At 43.6% G+C, this 20,503-nt stretch overlaps 2 protein-coding genes across 2 annotated transcripts; one reads left to right on the forward strand and one right to left on the reverse strand.

Moving 5' to 3' along the window:
• Window positions 1–3,788: 3,788 nt before the first annotated feature.
• Window positions 3,789–5,949, reverse strand: zcchc9 (zinc finger, CCHC domain containing 9). Its single transcript, XM_057019022.1, has 6 exons — window positions 5,794–5,949; window positions 4,912–5,332; window positions 4,690–4,840; window positions 4,515–4,607; window positions 4,377–4,445; window positions 3,789–3,999 (listed from the first exon to the last, which is right to left on the reverse strand). Exons 2-6 carry the CDS (start codon window positions 5,308–5,310, stop codon window positions 3,887–3,889), a joined length of 825 nt encoding a protein of 274 aa, XP_056875002.1. The 5' UTR covers window positions 5,311–5,332; window positions 5,794–5,949; the 3' UTR covers window positions 3,789–3,886.
• Window positions 5,950–10,151: 4,202 nt separating this feature from the next.
• On the forward strand, window positions 10,152–14,914 carry LOC130517223 (alpha-2A adrenergic receptor-like). The gene is made up of 2 exons (XM_057018989.1): window positions 10,152–10,601; window positions 12,129–14,914. Exon 2 carries the CDS (start codon window positions 12,154–12,156, stop codon window positions 13,684–13,686), a length of 1,533 nt encoding a protein of 510 aa, XP_056874969.1. The 5' UTR covers window positions 10,152–10,601; window positions 12,129–12,153; the 3' UTR covers window positions 13,687–14,914.
• Window positions 14,915–20,503: the final 5,589 nt, after the last annotated feature.

The following is a 20,503-nucleotide window of genomic DNA, read 5'->3' on the forward strand; positions in this document are numbered from 1 at the left end:
GAATGGGTTTTAATCTTGATGAATCTGATTTAGACCACAGCAGCCCTGCGATTAATTATATTAACGATCATTTGACAATCTTATAAATAATAATTAGAAAAACTGAACTGGGTATTATAACTTCCACGAAAAGGGTTCTGTGAACTCGGTGCCTGTACCGTCAGTAGGATCCGGGCCTTGAGGTATATCTGCATTTAATTAGAGCTGCTAAAAAGTCCATTTTGGAAACAGGGAAGGTCAAAGAGAGCACAGGCTTCCATAATCCAGCCTCAATCAGTCATCTGTGACAGCTTCAACATCTACGTAAACACGTTTGCGTCGTTTTTATTCGTTTGAGTTGTTATGTCGGTACTGTTATGTCTTCCTGTGACCAGTCGTTTTATGCTCGGGGAAATTGCCGGTTCTGGAATAGTGCTTTAACTTTGGCAACACACGCTGTGTGTCTGCAGATTATTGGTAAAACAATTCCTTTTTTGTCTCCTCGGTAATGTAGCTGGATTTGTGGTCGAGGCACTTTTCTGGCAGCTTTGTTATTCGTGGAAATGCTCTTTACATTGGATGAGAGAGCCTCGATGAATCGAGATCTGATGAGTTTCACCTTTCCAGCGGTTTCTACCTGTCATTACGTGCTGAATAATAACCATTCAGCCACTGGTGTATGTAACCACGTCAGCCAAACCGCTTCTAAACGTACAAAATGGAGATGACCTTTCATATTTGTCTCTGATCAGACAGAGAGTCTGTTCCACATAAAGAGTTGATTCAAAAAGTCTGAGGCTGCTGGTTCTGAAAGACCTCTGAGGGGCTGGCGATAGAAGCCCAGCAGCTCTCCCCAGAACGTGGGTCATTTGTTTGAATTGGCAGCTGAAGGATGTGAGTCTGGATCTCCGTTCAGTGTGGTGGGATTGGAAAAGGAAGAATCTAAAAGAGGAATAAAAGACATGTTGTTTCACAGAGACATGGTGCTTCTACAACTAAGCTCAGTTGTTCTGGGGCCAATGAGTCAGTGACCTTACAAACATGTTTTCTTCCTGATTATCACACTATATCAGACATCATATACCTTCACTTCAAACCTATTATTTAGATGTGCGAATGGAACAATAAAGACAGGAAGGTACTGATGTGAGCCAGGTGACCACTTTGGCCAAACCCTTCAGTTTGAAACTGAACTGGAAGCTTATTCCAAGCAAGCAGTCCACAATAACCGTTTCATGACGTTCAAAAAATTGGTTCTGACCAGCTAATTTATTGATTATTAAGAAGAACCCAACAACTTCCAGGAGTGCTGAGAGTACTGGAAGGACTGTGACAGTCTCCACAGTAATTACCATCTGGATGGTGTGACTATATTTTGACAGGCTTTGAGACTATTTCATATAAACTCATCTATGCCAACAGTAAATAATACTACAGAGGTCAAGTCCAGCTGCTTTAGAGCTTTTTCGCAGTGGCTCCCGGCATCACCAGCAGGTCTGACCCAGTAGCGCTCTCATTAGCCCCAATAGGGTTCTAACAGATCCACACGGGGTCTTCACGGCCTCAATCCTGTCCTCTGTCATTAACTGAAAATTTTCACTTTCATCTCCTCTGTACTTCTCAGGGATCCTTCCGCCCTCCCGTCTTTAGCATCACCAGGGCCCAACAGCCTCGGGCGGACATGCGTGTGTGTTCACTGGAGGGGCGATGCTGCAGTAATGAATTCCAGCTCAGGCTTTAGGTAACAAGCACGTCCTACTGGTGGCCGCAGGAGGACAACCGCTGCCTACTGCAGCTCCCTCTGAAGGTCCCTCTGTCAATCTGTTGGCCTTTCTCAGTGTCTGAGGGCTTTCTTTACTGTAATCACAGTCATGAACAGGTCCTTGCGATCTTTTGATGGGGAAATCTCCAGGATGCAGTGATCAGTGAAAGCTTTAATTGATTTAAGATGGGAGTGAGGGGGCCGTGAAACGCGGCCATGAACAACGTGGTCATGGAACATGGCAGGAGTTCTGAATGTTCACCCCCATGAGCTGGCACCAGTCCTGGTTGGAAATGCATCCCCACTGTGGAGATGCTTCCTGCCAGAGATTGTTTTCTTTTCATTTTCTATGAAACAAACACATCTACGCAAATGTCAATATCCTACATATATGAGACAGTACCGCTTTATAAACCATGTCGAAAGTTTCATAACCGCCTCAATGCTAAAAGCTTGGCTACGTCTCCGTCTTCAGTGAGTTTCTCTCTCTACTCACAGCCAACTGCCTCCTTCACAGCTACTTCTGCATGCTGTTTATTTAATTTGGGGTGGATTAATGTGATTACTGCACGCATGCAAATACTCAGAGATCATATTTCGTTGAAGCTAGTTTTTAAAAGCAAGTTCAGAAAAATCCGTGTGGTCCACTAGAGGGCGCGCAAGTATCGCTAATATTTACATTAATGAATAGTATTGCTAAATAAAGACATTATTTCTTCAACACTGTACTTGGACCTGCAATTAATCAAATACATGCCATTTTAAAAAAATTACAGGGTTTTTTTCATTTGATGCCACTTAATTTGCTAAAAAGCGCGTCAAGGTTTTTTACTGTAAATACCTTGCCTTGCTTGAGTTTATATTATCCAGATTCACTTTATGTGTTCACAATAAAAGTCATGCCATGACATTTACGATGTGGAATAGAACAACATATTCATATTGTTTTTATTAAATCAAAATTATGTATAAAGAAGGCAAAACCTGCGTCTACTTGAGTGGTAATTTGCCTTGTTTATATAATTATGTGTCAAGCATTACATAATTCGACTAATTACTGTTTTGTTTTGAGGATTTAGCAGTTGGCTAAAGTGGATCAGTGGTGAGAATATTTCATATAGCTGTGTGGATGATAAAGAACCCAGTAAGATAATCACTGGATCGAGGAAACATTAGTATATTTTTGTATAATAGCACGTTAGTTATAAGACAAACACGGTCTGTAGTTTGCCTCCACCAGCATCAAGTATCAGGCTCCAGAGAGCCACAGAAGGGGGTCTCCTCATCATCTGTATTTACATTACACTTCACTTTTACCCAACACAAAGGAGAATAAACAAGCTCAAACTGGTGCAATTATTCAGAAGTACTACCACATGTGATGTTGAAACTATTCCAAGTAATGCCCTTCATTTTACCCAAGTCAAAAGATTGATGGGTACGAGCAGATTTTAAAAGACAAAGTTGGTAAAAAAAAAAAAAATTAAAAAAAAATACATAAATGCATTTAACTTATTCGGTCTGTTAAGTCTCCTATTCTGGACAATGAATGTCAGCAGTGTGCAATGAGGTGAGAAACCCGTCAGCAATGAGGACATTTGCTGAGGCAAACAACAGCTTGGAGCTGGTGCAGTGGTGGGCAAACCAAAAAAGCTTCTGGGTTTGATTCTGCACCTTTCCATTGGGGTTTGCATGCCCCCCCATGGGTTCTCTCCTGTGAACCTGCGACTGCTGGAAGAGACCTCAGTAAAGACGCCAGGACCGACATCATGTGTTTTACTATGATCGGCATCACAGTCATGTTTCCTAGGTGAGTCCGGGTTACAAACCAGTCCCACTATTTTAAAAACCTGTTCAGCCACACCAAAGGGGAAAACATACGCTTAAAATCTAACAGACGTGTAGATATGGCCTGAAACACAGATGAAGTGACACATGCTCACCCTGATGCTGAACAATGCATCTGTGTGAATACGGATCTTGAGTTCCTTTAATTTCTTTCTTGAATAAAGCAAGAAGCAGAAAGAGCCTCATGACTCCACTCAAGTTGACGTCAGTGGGGAATTAGTCCATTTATTAAATTCTAGAAAAAGAACTGGTCAATCAGTGAGTGAGCAGAATGTTGAGTCAGCCGAGCTCTGCACATCAAAAGGTCACCACTTTGGCCTGTTTGGGTTTGGTCTTCTTCACTGGGATGTGAACGTCCTCGTAGTCTGCACTCATGTTGTTGGACAACCAGGCAAGTGTCATTGAGTTAGCTGAGAAGAAAGAAAAGGAAAATAAAATAAAATAGGAATAAAATAGTTTTGAAAAATCGAATTTGTTCAAAGGTTTGAAAAAATCCAAAACAGGATCAAGACTCATTTTGTTTTTGCATTCATTTTTGTTACTTTCTAAACCAGAGAAGTGTAGAAGAAGCCAGTGAATTGTATGATTTCAAGTGCAAACACAAATATTTTGTAGAATGATCTCAGATTAGCTCTGACTGCTGCCACAAAATTTACACATCAGTTCCCTCTCTCACTCTGGCTTATTCCAGAAATATAACTATTGTCCATGTAGCAAAAGGCTTTGGAACCCTTCTTCTTTAAACCACATAAGATGAATAATAAGATGTAACAGAGTGGAGACTCACTTGCAGCCTGGTGTTCTGGGCAGTCCTTCTGAAAATGTTCTACTGAACCACAAACTCGACAGCAACCCCCTACAAAGACACCACTCAATTACTACTCTGTACCTTCAACCATGAATATAGTAGTTAATATCTTTATACCTTGAGCATAAAGTCCTTTGGGATTATCGGGGCAGGTACGTGACAAGTGTCCTGTCTCCCCACAGATAAAGCATTTAGCATAGGGGAATTCACCTGAGAGAAACCGCAGTTTGACATTAATAAAGCATGATAACTATAAATACTCTCTTCATGTGGGCCCCAAACTGGTCCTCACCCAGTGCAGGGTCCACCTTAGCTTTGCACTTCTGGATTTCGTGCTCTGTGGAGCCACACCGGTAGCAGATGCCTCTGCCCATCTCCTCATCTCTGTCGGCCTCCGGACAGTCGGCCAAGCCGTGACCAGGCTTCCGGCAGTTAAAACAAAGCTGAAAAAGAAGTGGGTGAAAAGGCCATTGCTGGGCAAACAAAAGCTAATGTGTGCACCTAAACTACTCACCATATTCTTCTTCTTGACATTCTGCCTTTTTAACCTTCTGTCCTCTCTTCTTCTGTCTTTTTTCAGGGCTGTCTCCAGCTCCTCCTTGAACCCCTGTTCCTCATCACCCCCTTTTTTGCTCTGTTTGGGCAAGGACTGTCCAGTCTGTTGGAGATACGCTAAGAAACCATTCACATCCTCGTCAACATATTCCTTCTTCTTGCGGTTGGGTTTTTTGACAGCTGATCCACCAGGTTGAGTCCTCCTTAGACGGTCGTTCTGAGGGTCTTGTTTATGGCATGTGGAGCTCCCACAACCGCCCTGTTTCCCTGCTCCTCTACTTGCCTTCAGCTGACTCCATGGAGTGGCCTCTGCTGGCTTCTGTTTATGAACATTATTGGCTCTTGCCCACCTCGTCATGACTGCGTTCCAATCACAGATTCTAAATAAAGTTAAGACAATGTATTTCAGAATCAACGCAATGGTACAGGGCAATAAGATCACTATATTTGAAAGGCTACCTTTTTTTCCCCTCAACAGATTTTGAAAACAAAATCAAGAATCTATATTGAACCCACAGGAAAAGCCTGGTTGGAAGTGTTGGACTTCCATAACTTAAAAAGGAAAATCTCTACTTTCGTTGCATGAATTTGTTTAACACGTACATCATGTACAAATACATAATCACACAGCTAACATGAACATTTTAGGGAACCTACTTAACCACTAAAACGGTACTTTCTCTGTGTAGCAGCTAGTTGCTAAAGGATACGGGTACTTTTTTAGCGCATAAACAATTTACATGTCTAATAATAGTCAACTGTAATGAGATAACTGCGGATTCAACAGAGAAAAAACTATATAATGACATTTAAAGCTATGGTCCAAAATGTTAAACATTACCCTTAACTCAGTCCATGTGCAGCGTAGTATATTTTGACCGGAAGTAGTCGCCTTCTTCTTCGTCACGTTCGCGTCTTCGTTTCCAGTCAGGAGACATGTGGCGCCATCTAGTGTTTTTACAGTGCATAAACCTTTAATTATTGGCTGCTCTGGTTGGACTTAGCATAACATTCATAAACCAAATCACAGTAGTTGAAACTCCAGTCGGAATCGAGTTGGAGTTGTCATTGTGTTTAGATTAACTGTTAATTATCATTAAAGGTATTATACATTGCATTGAAATAACAATTGACGTTATTTAGGTCACATCATAACCGTTTCTGGGTTGGTTTTCAATGCATCAGATTTATTAGAGCACCACAACAGTTAGAGCCAGCATTATATCATGTACATTATTGTTCATACCGTGCAGCTCTTGTGAAGGACCCAGCCCTATTTCATCCATGGGGGATTGAAGAAAGAAAATGCTGCTCTAGTTTAAACACATCAACTAATAAATGATGTCAAAATTGATACTGGCATGGCGGGAAAAAACACTGTTAACAAGATTACCATAATTAACAAGATATATTTTCTTTTGAATCGACATTTCGGCATCAATTGAAAAAAACGAAATTCAGTTTGAAGAAAATTTAATTGAATTCAAGTGATTGAACCAAGTCATTGATTGCAACACAATATATGCTAAAATGAATATAGTAAATGTGGACATATATTGATTTATTTCATTTTCTTTTGCAATCACAGAACGAGGCAAGAAGGAGAAAGATGAGCCTGATTAGATGATCCAGGACTCATCACCAGATGTGGCTGCTTTGGCACAGAAAATAAATCTTCCAGACATAATGAGGACCGACTAAAAGTGGGGCATGAACGAGAATAGGGTCAATACTTGGCAGCGACATTAATTTCCACTACGTTTATAGGAGGGTGTTTTAATTGACAGGAGGGTAGATGGTGTTTGTGGCTCCACAGGGCAGGAAATGTAGGTTATATCTGCTTTAAGAGCTTAAGTGCCTTCAGCCAATGCTGATGCAATGGTTTTCAGGGACCACCAATTTATATATTTATCATTTTTGTTGCTCTCAGGAGGGTTAGAGATTTGATTGGTCCATGACAAGCAACGACTGTACTTCCTAAATGCACCGCTAGAGGGCAGCGTAACACCAGTGAATCTGCAACAAAAAAAACGACTCAATCCTGTTGGACCTGAACTCCACAGTCGTTAGATAAGAGATGGAGGATTGGCATGTAAACCTTGATAAGAGGGACAGAGAACGTCAAAGTTAAAACAGCAAGTTTACTCCAAGTCAATAACTCCTAAAAAGACTGTATAGTTTTGCAAATATTGTTTGATGCTTTGTGACATCTTATTATCAGCGTTTGATGAAGAATAATCGCCGTGCCATTATCAAATCATGACCTTTATACACAAATACAGATTATTTATGGAATATCAATGTATCACAAGCAGAATATATAACATAATGTAAGATATAGATAGCCAAATGTCAGTTTCACATGACCCATGCGACCCAAATGTGTGATTGTCTTAAATGTGACTGAATCTTTCAAGTCTTGTCATCATTCTGTCAGGTTAACCTTACGGTAATAACTAACACTCCTGCTCTCCTAGATTCAAGATCTTTTTTTAATCGGTCAGGTGTAAATGTCAGAGCAATTTTACTGCCAGTCAACGTGCGTGACAATTAAACAAGCAGGAGGCAAATTGATGTCAGTCAGCAGAGAAAAGACCTTTAGGAATAAAAATGTGGGTTTTTTTAGGTCCTGAAATGTGAACCAAAAGTCATGTTTGGATTCTTTGTTTGTGCCACTTCAGACTGCTCTTAAACTGATCTTAATCTTGTTTTGTTCCATGGCATCAGCAAACAATACAGCTTTACTTAGTGATTAAGGGGGGATTAAGGGTTTGGCAGGTATTGAGCTGAAACCAAGAGCTTTTTCTAACTCTCGATGTTGACCTTTGACCCCACAAACATCCCACTTTCACTTTTCACTTAGAAAATCAATAAGCTGCCCACACATAACTTCAGGAAGCACAATGTATGAACTTAATGAGCAAACGCTAATGCTAAGAAATGTCTCGGAGGAGCCTGTGACATTTTCGTCAAGGGCTTTTCGCTCTCTGACATGACTTTCTCTTCCTTTCGTGGCTGCAAATAACAACTAAAATGTTCAGTAGTTGGTTTGTTCTTCCCACGCTGCTGCGTGTGTTTTTACACAGGAAGTAAATTAACACACTGAGGTGCTTTTCATCCAGATGCTCCAGGCTTCCATTGCTGCTGCTGCTGCCGCTGTGTGGCACATTCCAAAACAAACAAGAAGTTCGGCTGCTCTGAAATGCAGCCACTTGTAGCAACAAATTTAATTTAATAAAAAAAATTTAAAAAAATTAAAATGCAAGACAGATTAAATAAGCCTCCTCCCTTGTAGAATTAGAGAAAACGCCCCATCGATTGGGTTTGACATTAGAAAGAATTGTTTTATTTGATTTTCTCATGTTAAACTCGCCTCCATCCTCTTTTGGGTGGATAAAAACGATCTGACAGGTTGTTTGAAGGAGCAGCTTAATGTGATCGGTGTTGAGTGCCATCTAGTGGTCAAGCCTGGTATTGTAATGGCTGCCATCTTATCTGCACGCAATAGTAAATGAGCTGCAAATGCAGATAGTGGATAATGTCTGGAAAGCACAAGCAACCCAGTTTAGCGTGTATGCTAATAGCCCAATTCAGATGGTTGTAATTGGTCTATAATAGTGAGTTGGGCTTCCATGGCTGGGACCTCCTGTTGGACACACTTGGGGCAAATTTCATGTGCTGTGCTTTTAGAAATTGGCCCTCTCTTCACTCAACACTAGAGTGTTCCAGGATCTGTGACTAGAAGACCAGGCCACCTGCTCAGTCTCCCTCAGAAAGCAGCAACCATGAACCAGACTTCTGTGCTTGGGCAGCTGTGCAAACATCATCCATTTCTGCAGCAGTAGTAGAGTTGAGCATCACCCCATATTGGACCCATCCAACCAATGAAGACTGCGAGTGAGCTGGAGAGATTTACAATGTGTTAATCACATTTTGCTGACTAATGTGACCTTAGTGAAGTCAGCAGTTGCTATTTATGACGAACATTTCTCTGTTTTTCCTCTTTCTTTCGCCCTAGATGTCTATCTGAGAAGACGACCTGCTCGGCTGGAAGAGACTAGACATATTTGTATGACTCGGAAATTAAATACACGTGCAATAAAATGAGAGGTTGTTTGTTTACCATCTCCAGCGAGCAGCGGAGCCGCATTCGTGTGTCACACAGTCACATATAATCTTGCAGAACATTACTGCTTCCTTCCAGCACATCTAAACACCCACACCAGAAGCTGCTGACACGCATGCGTTTCCACACCACTGCACCAGGTATTTCATTGCTGGCTGAGGATAAATGCTTTAATCACAGTAATTCGGAGGAAGAAAGCTGGATCAGACAAGCGTGGAACAGATCTGACATGAGCCTAATGATGAAATTTTGTCCTAAAGAGAATAATGTCAAGAGAATGCTTCTTAATCCTCCCAACTCCTCAGGACTTTGAGAGTCATTATTTTGGAGATCACTTCCCATATTCACCTTCAAGTAATAAATTTCGAGCCCTCATTTATGTTTTACAGCCTCGCAGTGGAATAAAAAGTGACTTTTTACAAGCCCTCATTTATATGATTACAATAAAAGTGATTTCCCTCTCATAAAGAAAGCAATATTCTGCACCAAACCATTAAAAAAAACTTTCTCTAACGGGTTATTTCTCAGCTGAGCCAATCCTGGAAAGCTGAGAAGTCATTAACGCTGCAGTCGCAGCCTGAATGGTGAACTGACTTCAGATCAGATCAAAGTTTATAGACAGTATAGCCCACTGGAGGGCTCGCTCTAGATGAGGGATGAGGCTTGGAAGGGCCACGTTCACTTTTCATATTCCTGTATTTCTTATTTATAAAGGTGAGGTTTTAATTTAAGGAAAGGTGCCTGTGATATTTAGCAGTCAATCAAACCGAGTTGGCCAAATCCAGGAAAACGTATATTTTCCTCCAGAAATATCAGACATGATTTTCATCACGTGTTAAAAGAAGTTGAGAAAGTTTGTTTGACGTGCAAACATTCTTAGTCGACTGATTTAACAACCTCCCCATGACATTCATTCATTTATTCAATCACTTATTCGACTTGTTTGTTCGTATTTTGTTAACAACTTAATATTTTAATGCTGTGGAGAATTAAAGCATTTATGGGGGTCCAGCGCAATAGTGCTACGCAATAGTAGATACTTGATACTGGATTTGATCAAATGAAGAGCAAACACGGGGGAGGAACGCTCGGACTCATCTGAAGCTGCGCGTAAAAAGGCGCGTCCTCGTTTTTTCTTTTTTTTCTTTTTTTCCGGCAACATCCTCTTCGGATCTGCCCCGCATCTCAGCGAGCAGAGTCGCGCAAAGAGAAGCCCATGTGCGGGAATATACGAGCTTCTTCGTGTATTTCTGATTGACTTTTTTTTTTTTAAAAAAAAGGAAAAAAAAAAGAAAGAAAGAAAACTTACTCCAAATGCGCGGATGTAATCTTGGTAGTTCTCGTCTTTATGTTCTTGCTTGTCCAATCGTTACGCACCTCAGTGGCAAACCGCGGCGGACTTTCTGTCTCCATCTGTCTGGCGCACGAGAAGTGTGCGTAAACATCCATGTGGAGGAAATAAATCTTGGATTTTATTTTATTTTGGGCTCGGAGAGACACGGAGTGAGGACCCACTAAAACCAGTAAGCAGGAGATTTATTTTGGACTTTTGACTTGAGCTTCATGTCATCATACAGGATTCTGTAAAAGGTGTTTTTTCAACTGATGTGATGATTTCAATGAAAATGGAGTGAGAAATGGACTCCGACAGTGTCTCCACGAAATGATATGTGATTAAGATGCTGTGATTGATAATTTTACTGACAATTTAGCAATAGTCAGTAAAAGATCAACAGAAACAATGAAACATGTCATTTTCCTGGAGGACGTGGAGGAGGCAGCACGTTCTGTTCCTGAGGCAAGCTGCAGAGTCTTAAAACGATAACGCCAGACCAACAGAACCAGCCAGAGAAATGAGCTGATGTAAAGTTTCTGTATAGGAAAGACTGTAAAAATGAGTCAGATTAGCGGCTGGGCTCACATAAGGCTGCTGCACCCACCCCGGGGTCACCACTGTGCAGGTCAGAGTCTTAAAATATGAACGCAACAGTCTAGAATTGCGTGCGCATGCCGAGAGAGGAGCTTTACGTGAGCAACGGCTGCACGGTTGAACCCCCTGACTCATATAATAGCCTCCCCTTTTAGCTGAAATTACATTATGTATTATATTTTCCTGGAGTATTTTGTTGTTCTGCATCTCATTCACACGCTGAAGTCAAAGGTCGGGGACGATGAAACAACAACAGGCAAGTATGAAGTCGGCCTTAATGTGTGATGATGCGTGTTTCGTCACCTGCGGCCTCCAAATTCCGCTGCGGAGGCAAGTCTGCAGGACATATTTTACAAAGCACCAGAAAGAAATGCATGACGTGCCCTCGTGCGTGTTGGCCGAGGCCGTGACAGGCGTGAGTGAGCTGCGGCGATGCCGAGGTGCTGATCCTGCTGTCGGGAGAAGCCGAGAACTTTTCTCACTTTCTCCTCAGCGATCAAAGCAGACAGACAACTGGACCAAAACCAGTGTTTAACCCAGAGAAGAAGAAAAAGCAGCCTCTGAAAATCAGGGCGCCAGAGTTCACGTCTCTAATCAGAGTCTGGTTAGAGACGTGAACTCTGTCCTGGAGGAGCGAGTAGACAGAAGAGAGGATGAAAATGCGGAAGGTTACCACGACGACCTACTGACCTGGCTAATTGAGTGGTTGTTTCTCTCCCCCCACACGCATCAAATGTTGCAACACACAGGCGATGTTTTAGCTCCACCAACATGTCTCCGAGCAGGATTTCGAGGAAGCAATTTCCTGTAATTCAAAGCTCAAACTCCCCCGTAATTCAAATCATCCGAAGGTGGCAGCGTGCTGAATTTGGCAGGCAGACAGAGAAGCTCAAAATCATGTTTCCGCCCAAAATAAATTGAAGGCGTTTGGATAATTAGCAAAAGAATGTGTCATTTGTTCATGTATTGTTGGTTGATTGATTATATAAATGTCAGGGTAATATAAATATTATATACACAAAGCTAACTGCTAATAATAAAGGTACACGGAACCATTTCCATGTTGTGTGTAGCGATGGGACCAGTGTTAAATGCTCTTCTTCTGTGTGTACACCAACAGGAGGCCACTCCAAAGTGTCAGCGCCATGGCCGCAGCCCTAGACACGCCCTGCCTGTCGGATCTCGGAGGTCTTCCCAACAGGAACGCCAGCCTCACGTCCGGCGTCCAGCCCTGCAACCGGAGCACCGCCCGGATCCCGCCTTACTCCCCGCAGGCCACTGCAAGCATCGCCATCGCCATCACCTTCATGATGATGCTGACCATTGTGGGGAACATCCTGGTCATTATTGCCGTCCTGACGTCGCGGTCCCTGAAGGGAGCGCAGAATCTCTTCCTGGTGTCTCTGGCGGCGGCAGACATCTTGGTGGCCACTCTTATTATTCCCTTCTCGCTGGCGAATGAGCTGCAGGGCTACTGGGCCTTCAGCTCCATTTGGTGTGAAATCTACCTGGCGCTCGACGTTCTCTTCTGCACGTCCTCCATCGTGCACCTGTGCGCGATTGCGCTGGACCGCTATCTGTCCATCTCTCAGCCCGTGTCTTATGGAGCCAAGCGCACGCCGGTACGCATCAAGGCGGCCATCATTGTGGTCTGGATGATCTCTGCAGTCATTTCTTTCCCCCCTCTTCTTACCTTGGACAAGAGCGAAGGAGGCGAGGAGGCGTGCGAGCTGAACAACGAGCGCTGGTACATTCTCTACTCCACCATCGGCTCCTTCTTCGCCCCCTGCGTGATTATGATTCTGGTGTATATCCGGATTTACCAGATCGCCAAGCAGCACACGCGCTGCCCGCCCGGACAGAAAGGAAAAACGGGAGCAGGGAAAAACGGGAACATGGCGATGTGTGAGCCTCCTGTCAGGGTATCCGAGCAGATACAGCAGAGTAGGGCTCCAGGGGGTGTGAACGCGGGCCCAGGCTCAGCAGTGCTGCAGAACCCACCCGGAAGTACCAGGAGCCAGGACGCTCAGCACCATCCAAGGCGTTCAAGCACCACATCAGACCCAAACGCCCCGGACGTGCCCTCAGTTCTCCACATCCCCTCCATCAAAGAGGCCCAGAAACATTCCCACAGACACGACAAGGACCCACCGGACAACACATCCAGCTCCGACTCCGAAGTTGAGCCGGAAATGGTCAAGGAGAGGGTGGCCCAGACCGGCAGCAAAGACGAGATGAGCAAACCCAGCAGGCAAACTCTGGGGCCGTCCCACAACAAAGGGTTCAAAGGTCAGGTGCTAAACCTGGCCTGCAGATACAAAACCACTGTGGCCACGTCCTCTGGCGTCAAACTGGCACTTGAGGAAAGTCCGAAGGTCGGAGGGACGCCCATATCGCGGCGGAAGGCCATGCTGAACAGGGAGAAGAGGTTCACCTTTGTGTTGGCCGTGGTGATGGGAGTGTTTGTCATCTGCTGGTTCCCTTTCTTCCTCTCCTATTCCCTCCAGGCCGTGTGTCCCGAGACGTGCAGCATTCCCAACCCCTTGTTCAAGTTCTTCTTCTGGATTGGCTACTGCAACTCCTGCGTCAATCCGGTGATTTACACTATCTTCAATAACGATTTCAGGAAGGCCTTTAAGAGGATACTGTGCCGGGACACAAAGGGATCGTTCTTTTAGAGAGCAAACGGGGATCCAAACTGGACAGAAAGATGCTTCGTCAAAAGATAAAAATTATTTATTTGTGTATTTTATTGTGAAGGACTCTCCATGTTGAGCGCTGAAACAAACACTTCTGCATTAAGGAGGAAATTGCCTCAATTCTCTCTTGTACACAACAACGGAGACCGAGGGATCAGAAATCCACATTCAAGTGGCTGAATCAATTATCTTTAATGTTGTTTAAAAATACAGTGTAATTAAATATTCAATGACTCTGAAGGCAAGTGATTTGATTAGGTTTTGGAAAAAGGAAGGCAAGAGGATACAGGGTCTGTGTTCACCATTTCAGTACAAACACAGCTATGATTGTACGTGTGTGTGTGTGTGTGTGGGTGTGTGTGTGTGTGTGTGTGTGTGTGTGTGTGTGTGTGTGTGGAGGAGAGTTGCCTGAGGGTCTGACTGAAAGAGAACAAATATCACTAAGTGTCTTTTATCGAAGATAAAATGGGCACTCAAGGAACACAAGATCAGGGAAAATGTGAGCATCCGCTCTGTGCCTCTCACTCCGTTTCCTCCTCTGACCAGAGCTGTAACGCAGAACATGCAGAACATGCAGAACATGTACATAATTGTGGACTGTGTTCTATTCCCCAGTCTGTGGACTGCTGGATGTTACGCCTCTCTGTGGGAATTGCTCATTAAAGCGATACCTGGAGGTTTAAACAGGGGGAAAAGAGAGCAGGAGAGCTGAGACTCAGCAAACGCTACATGAAAGATGGAAGCCAGACACGAGTAGCGGCACATCGCTCCCCCACCAGTTCCTTTAATCTTTGCTCCCTTTAATGTTAGTTACTTCCCCCTAAAATAGTGAGCACATAGTCTAAAGATGGAGATGCTGTTTGTGGTGTTTTTTGGAAACTCCTGGACGGTGAACCCGACTTGCTTGCTGAAGGCTGCTTTCGGACAGATGAAAAGGCTGGCCGCCTTGTGGATTCTTTTGGTTGCCTGAATATGTGTACGTACGTGTGCGATAACAGCTTTGCAGCTGCATGTTTATTTATTTGTTCCTTTCGAAAATGCACATCATGGACGCCAATAGAGTTTATCTCCAACAAACCATCCAGTATTGGAATGTTGGAAATCAGTGGAATCAGCTTGGTGCGACATTAGCCGACGCTTAAGGCAGTATTTGTTGTTATTGTGTTAAAGTCCAACTGAAATTAAACTTTTTCCTTCTGATGGTGAAGACGTCTTGAAAGAAAATTCTTTATTTGATCCAAGTCAGCTCTGGGCTGCACGTAATGGGATTCACCAGGAATACCGTTCCTTCATTAATAAATAAATGTATTCTCGATTAGACGCCACGTATTCTCATGAAGGCTCCTGAAGTCCCTCCCGGTGGCGATAGTCAGGTGAGACGCAGCAACATACTGGCAGAAGAAGACGCGTGCTTTATTAATCCCAAAGGGAAATCACTGTTACCGGGAGCACACACATGAACATACACATGCACACGCAATCAGCGCTCCTGCTACACAAGGGACTCAAACCCCTAAACCCTCCAGCTCAATCCCACACAAGTGGACCTGCTGCTGCCCGCTGATGCAGTAGCCCTTTCTCGGTGCTCAGTATTGACAGGAAGCTTTGAGCTTCTGAACTTGGGTACTACACGCTGCTGCTGCTGTCGCTGGCCGGGGTGAGGTGCATTGTGGGATAGCTAGCTGGTCCAAGTCCACACAGGTCACATCTGATGCATAATTGATAAAAGGGATGGAGCAAGTACACATCTACCACAAGTATGCATACTGAGAAGCGGCATTTCTTTCCTTATCATAGTATCCTGCTAGCATGTTAGCATTTGCCACCAATCAGTCAAAACCAAACTGACTTTCCAAACAGGACTCATGCAGCAGTAAACCGTTGTACCGAGCAGCTGACCTGAACTTGCAGAAGAGCCAGAAAGCTCAGTTTCGATGCTACATGCTCTTTATTCCTGTTCTTTACTCCCTTTATTCTTGAATGCAATGTAAAAGCTCTGCACGGAGTCCCACACTCACCTCGCCTGACTTCCTGTGCACCGGCTGGACTTGGATTCTTGGACATCTTTAGTGACCGCAGACGATCAAGGCCAGACTTTATATTTAGTAAGCAGATGTTTTTTCCCCCATGTTTTTCTTGCCAGTCATCTACAAACAGGTTTAGTTTGTGTTTTGAACACAAACCGTGGATTAATGGGGCGATGACCTGGTTTCTTGCTCACTCCACCACGTTGTTTTAGCACTCGAACGGGCAACAATGCACGTCACATGCTTCTAGTCTATTTTTCTGCTCTTGGCATTCATGTGTTAACTGAGATTTCTGGTTAATGGAGGAGAAATATCCAGGAAACCGAATATCTGTGTGTTGGTGGATGTGGCTTTCCTGCCTCTCCTGGAAAACCAGTATTTGCTCTTCTCCCCACCTGTTAGGAAATATAATACATTGCCCTTGTTTGAAGCTTTTTCTTTTTTACGCTCAATTAAGCAAACACGTCCTGGCAGAACGGGCGGTTTTAAACTGCTCCGTGATGTAACCACCCTGCTGATATTCTATTTAGCAGTGCAACAGCCATATCCTTCCGCCAACACGGCCCTGTAAAAGCTTTACAGGCTGCCCATGCAAATAAAAGGGACAAGTTCACAGTTATACACAGGATAGAATTGTCAAGGAGGGATCACACATCCCTTAGCAACAACATGAGACGATAAATTCAGTTTTTTGAAGATAAAGAACTTTGGAAAAGGTGTGATTTCAACTGGACTTTCAATTTTGCCTGTATCTCTCGGTGTTGCTTGTATATGCTTGGACTTCCTCTCCCGTGCTCTCGTGCCCCAGTGCTTTCATTTTACACAAAAAAAAAACCCAGAACCCAGAATCGATTCATGTTAAGGACTGAATAAAGGGCACGGCGAGACTGCATAAACACTGCTGGCTGTCGGGCTTGCAGAGATCAGAATAATGCAATCAGACAACATCGCTCCGCTCTGTCACAGCGTTCTGTGGTGCAATCTTGACATGACGGCGCTAATGTAAAAACATGTAAATAACAATGAATATGTGCAGCCGTAATTGTCATAATGAAGAGTGCGAGACTCTTATTAGGCCGTGCTCTTTAATCCCCATCAGTGTGAGCTGTCACACAGCCAGAGCTGAATGTTTTTTATTTTGTGTGCCGCTGACTTGCCGAATTTAGCGAAATGCAATATGTATTGAATCTTTCCACTGGTGTAATTTGGTTTAATTAGTGACAGTTCTTATCTCTTATCTCCCGAGACCTAAATAAACCTCCCAGAATCCACCCCCCACAACCCAAATGAAGGTATTAAGGGTTGTTTTTTGTGTGTGTGGCCGAAAGCAATGCATGCTGCAGCTCACGCTCGCAGAAGAGTGGCCAATGTCTTGGAAACGACCACCAGTGATGTCCCATGAAGCATTGCATGACCAAGTTTCACACAGGAGTCATTCGGAATTCCAAAGAACTCTATAGATTTGTGTTTTTACGGCTCACTGCAGTGCTGGGACGGCGTTTGACTGGTGCATTCTGAGATTGGAACTTGTATGTTGGAGCCCATGTCTACAAAGCAAGTCCATCACTGCTGTGTCAGGTCAGTTTATAGAGCAGAAAGACCCACATGGGCTCAATCCCCCGGGACAAAGACTATTAAATCTTACTAATGACGACTCGTCTCGCACCCTTTGGCGAATCTGAGGTGATCCGACCCTCCAAAACTGGGGACACCAGACTGCAAACCAGACTGAAGCCAACCACAACCAGCAACCTGACCAGTTAGCACTCCGTGCTAATGTAGGTGCCATAAAAAAAGATCTGTATTTACATTTGCTGCTGCATCCTAATTCAAGACTATTTATACATATTTTTGATGCTTGATTTAACCGGACAGAGAAATCCACACCCACCATGTTCATCTTAATTTAGAAATTAAAATTCTCTACGCTTTTTAAAGAGAAAACCATGCTTGGATTTAATCCCCTGAAGACTGGGCCACCAGATGAGCCTGGATTTGCTTCTTAAATTTTGCTCCAAACATGTGTGAGATGTTTCACTTCAACATATAAATGTGTTTTCAGAGAGGTGGAAAATAAATTCATGATGCAAACACAAGTGGAGATTTTACTTCTATTTATTCCTCCTTTGTTTAATTTTTAAAAGAAATGCAAATCCTTGGATGGTCTCCATCGGGACAAATAGAAAAATCTTTCATCTGATTTCTCCAAATGCTTTGATGTCACCTATTCTGAAGGGTTTTTACGGGGATGAACTTGTTGCTGAAAGATGCGAGCGCGCAGCTCTGAAAACACACCCGCTAAGCCGACAGCAGCTCTGCGCCCTCGGAGGCTGGTCGCCAAGGCACCGGTGAAAAGGCTGAAGAGACAGACGAAGGTCCGTAAAGTCAACACAAGTTAGCAAACTTTCTTCTCAGATACATTAAACTCAGTCTGCCAAACACGTCAAACGAGCTTTTGCTGCACCGAGGGATTTCTTAAACAAGTCAAATAATATTACATTCATCTCACCATAAGCTCAAAGGCTTTACCTTATTGGATTTTTAATGTCTTTTTGATGACGCATATTAAGCGACTCCCTTGTTGCTTCTGTCCATCAAGATGTTCTGATGCCACTCAGCGTGACATTATAAGCCCTACAAATACATCTAGCTATGCATGCTAATGAAGTAAAACAATAGCTTTTATTGTGTCTATATTGTCCTGCAGTACAAACGCAGCACAAAGGAAGGGCACACGGAAAAGCAGCGTTGGAGCGTTTCATCTACACACCTCTCGATATACAGTAGTCACAGCCAATCTTGCAAAAAGCTGCAATTATGGGTCATGTTGTTGACACATGAGCGACAGAAGAACTGGTGGCCACAGGAGCAACGTGCTGTAAATTATTCAGCTCCAGTTACATATTAATGCTGCTTTTCTGTAACTATCATGCTGCCCGTAAGGATGGTATTAAAATTTGCATTATGGCGTACGTGTAAACAATTATGTGCAGCCTCTGGCTGAGCTGTGCAGACCACAGGTGATGGAGGCTCATCCGCCATCTTTTACCTGGTTTGTTCTTTGTCTCTGCGCATTTTATGAAAAAAAAAAGTCCCCCGGAGGTTTTTACGTGTTTGAAAAGGTTGTGTTTTTACTGTCTCTTCTTCTGCACGTGAGACGAGGGGGTGGCTGCTGTGGGATTAGCGAGCGGAACGTGTGGAGCACGAAAGTGAGATGCTTCATCTCAAGATTGAGGCTTTTTATGAACCTGTTAGAAATCGTTAAAGCGTCAAAAAGGAGCAAAGCTTTTAGCTGTCGAAATGCAGAAATGAGGTGTTTGTTCTTACCCTGTCTGTCCCTTCACTGTCTGTCTGTCTGTCTGTCTGTCTGTCTGTCTGTCTGTCTGTCTGTCTGTCTGCTCCCCAGTTCCCCCTTCAGCCATCAGTGGGAGGGTGGTCCTGCTCAAGGTTTCTTCCTGTTAGAGTGTCCTTGTCACGGGTGCTTGGAATTTGGGTAAAATGCCGAAAGGCAGTCAAATAACCTTAAATTCAATTGGGTTTAAGCAAAGAACTACTCACGACACCCAGGAAATACTCAGGAAAACAGTTGTAGTGAGTGAAACTAGGTGCAGGATAAACTAGGACGTCACGTTCCTGATGAAAGATGAGAGCGGCAGCGACCATAAAGAGAGTCGTAACCTTTTTCAACGTCATGACGCTGAACTGAAACAGAAATGCGAGACCTAAAACAGCTCCAATCAGTTTCCGGTCAGGTGACCTTTAACTGGAGCTGCTCTAACTACAAAAGTCACTTCTCAGCATTCGTGAGTGCATCGCGTCCTTGGAGCACCCAGAATGCTCTCTGGTCGGCGGCCTTTCGGTGGTCGGCGCCGCTCGGCGTGTTCCAGCGTGTTTTTCTGTGAATGCTCAGAATGCATCATGTGTGACCCCTGACTGGCTAATTAAAGCCACCTACTCTCCCTCTGCTCTCCCTGAAGAGCGCCGCCTAAAATCCCCTTCACAGAAGTAAAAGGAAACAACATTTTTCTGAATTTTAAGCAGCAAAGATCAAGACAAGGTTTTGGAGCGGACGGATGATGGAAGCTTCTCAATGGCCCCTAGTTGTTGGCAGCAGGGCTGTTCCCCGACTCTTTGTCGGCTCAAAACAAAAGCAAATGTTCTCCTCTTTATTAGATTTGTGCTAATATATTTTTTATGAATATGGGAGCTGAAATAATCACATGGGTGGTTTTTCTCTCTCTCCCCCTTTGACCTTTTTTCCTGAATGCAGCACGCCGCAGAGGCAATATTAGAGTGGCTTTCCTACAAATGAGCTGCTCACTAGCTAGTTGAAAGAGTGCTGATGCTGGCAAGTGATGCCAAAAACTCCTTACTGGATTACTCCTATGTGGGAATTAGAGTATTGACCATATGTGTCGATCAATCCATCTCTTGGTGTCACCTCTGGCTGCAAGTGATGTCGCCACCACAGGATGCAGCGTATTTATCCCAGGTAGATAAATAAGTCTTTTTGCGCTTAAGATAATCAAAAACAAATTATTTCTATTGTGAGTGTGTCGCCATGAAGCATCTTTGCTGATTAAATCATAAATCACTGTTGCCCACTATTGTCCTTACAACATAAATTAGCCTCTGCTTTAGCTGCTTCTGCCATTAGCTAAATGTGAATCCATTTCTAATCTTATCCTTTAAAACTCCACTTGATATGCTGTCACGCCAGCTGACCTCTGTTATCATGTTCGCCCTGTTACTATGGAAACACCGGACAT

This window comes from Takifugu flavidus, chromosome 20 (assembly GCF_003711565.1).
Source record: "Takifugu flavidus isolate HTHZ2018 chromosome 20, ASM371156v2, whole genome shotgun sequence".
In the NCBI taxonomy this organism is placed as follows: domain Eukaryota; kingdom Metazoa; phylum Chordata; class Actinopteri; order Tetraodontiformes; family Tetraodontidae; genus Takifugu; species Takifugu flavidus.

Excerpts from the sequence above, each read along its gene's own strand:
- zcchc9 (XM_057019022.1), bottom strand. The coding sequence starts at position 5,310 with ATGACGAGGTGGGCAAGAGCCAATAATGTTCATAAACAGAAGCCAGCA. Across the intron at positions 4,608-4,689 it reads TAAGGTGGACCCTGCACTGG|GTGAATTCCCCTATGCTAAA; the intron begins GTGAGGACCAGT and ends GGTTTCTCTCAG. Across the intron at positions 4,446-4,514 it reads CAAAGGACTTTATGCTCAAG|GGGGTTGCTGTCGAGTTTGT; the intron begins GTATAAAGATAT and ends GTGTCTTTGTAG.
- LOC130517223 (XM_057018989.1), top strand. The coding sequence starts at position 12,154 with ATGGCCGCAGCCCTAGACACGCCCTGCCTGTCGGATCTCGGAGGTCTT.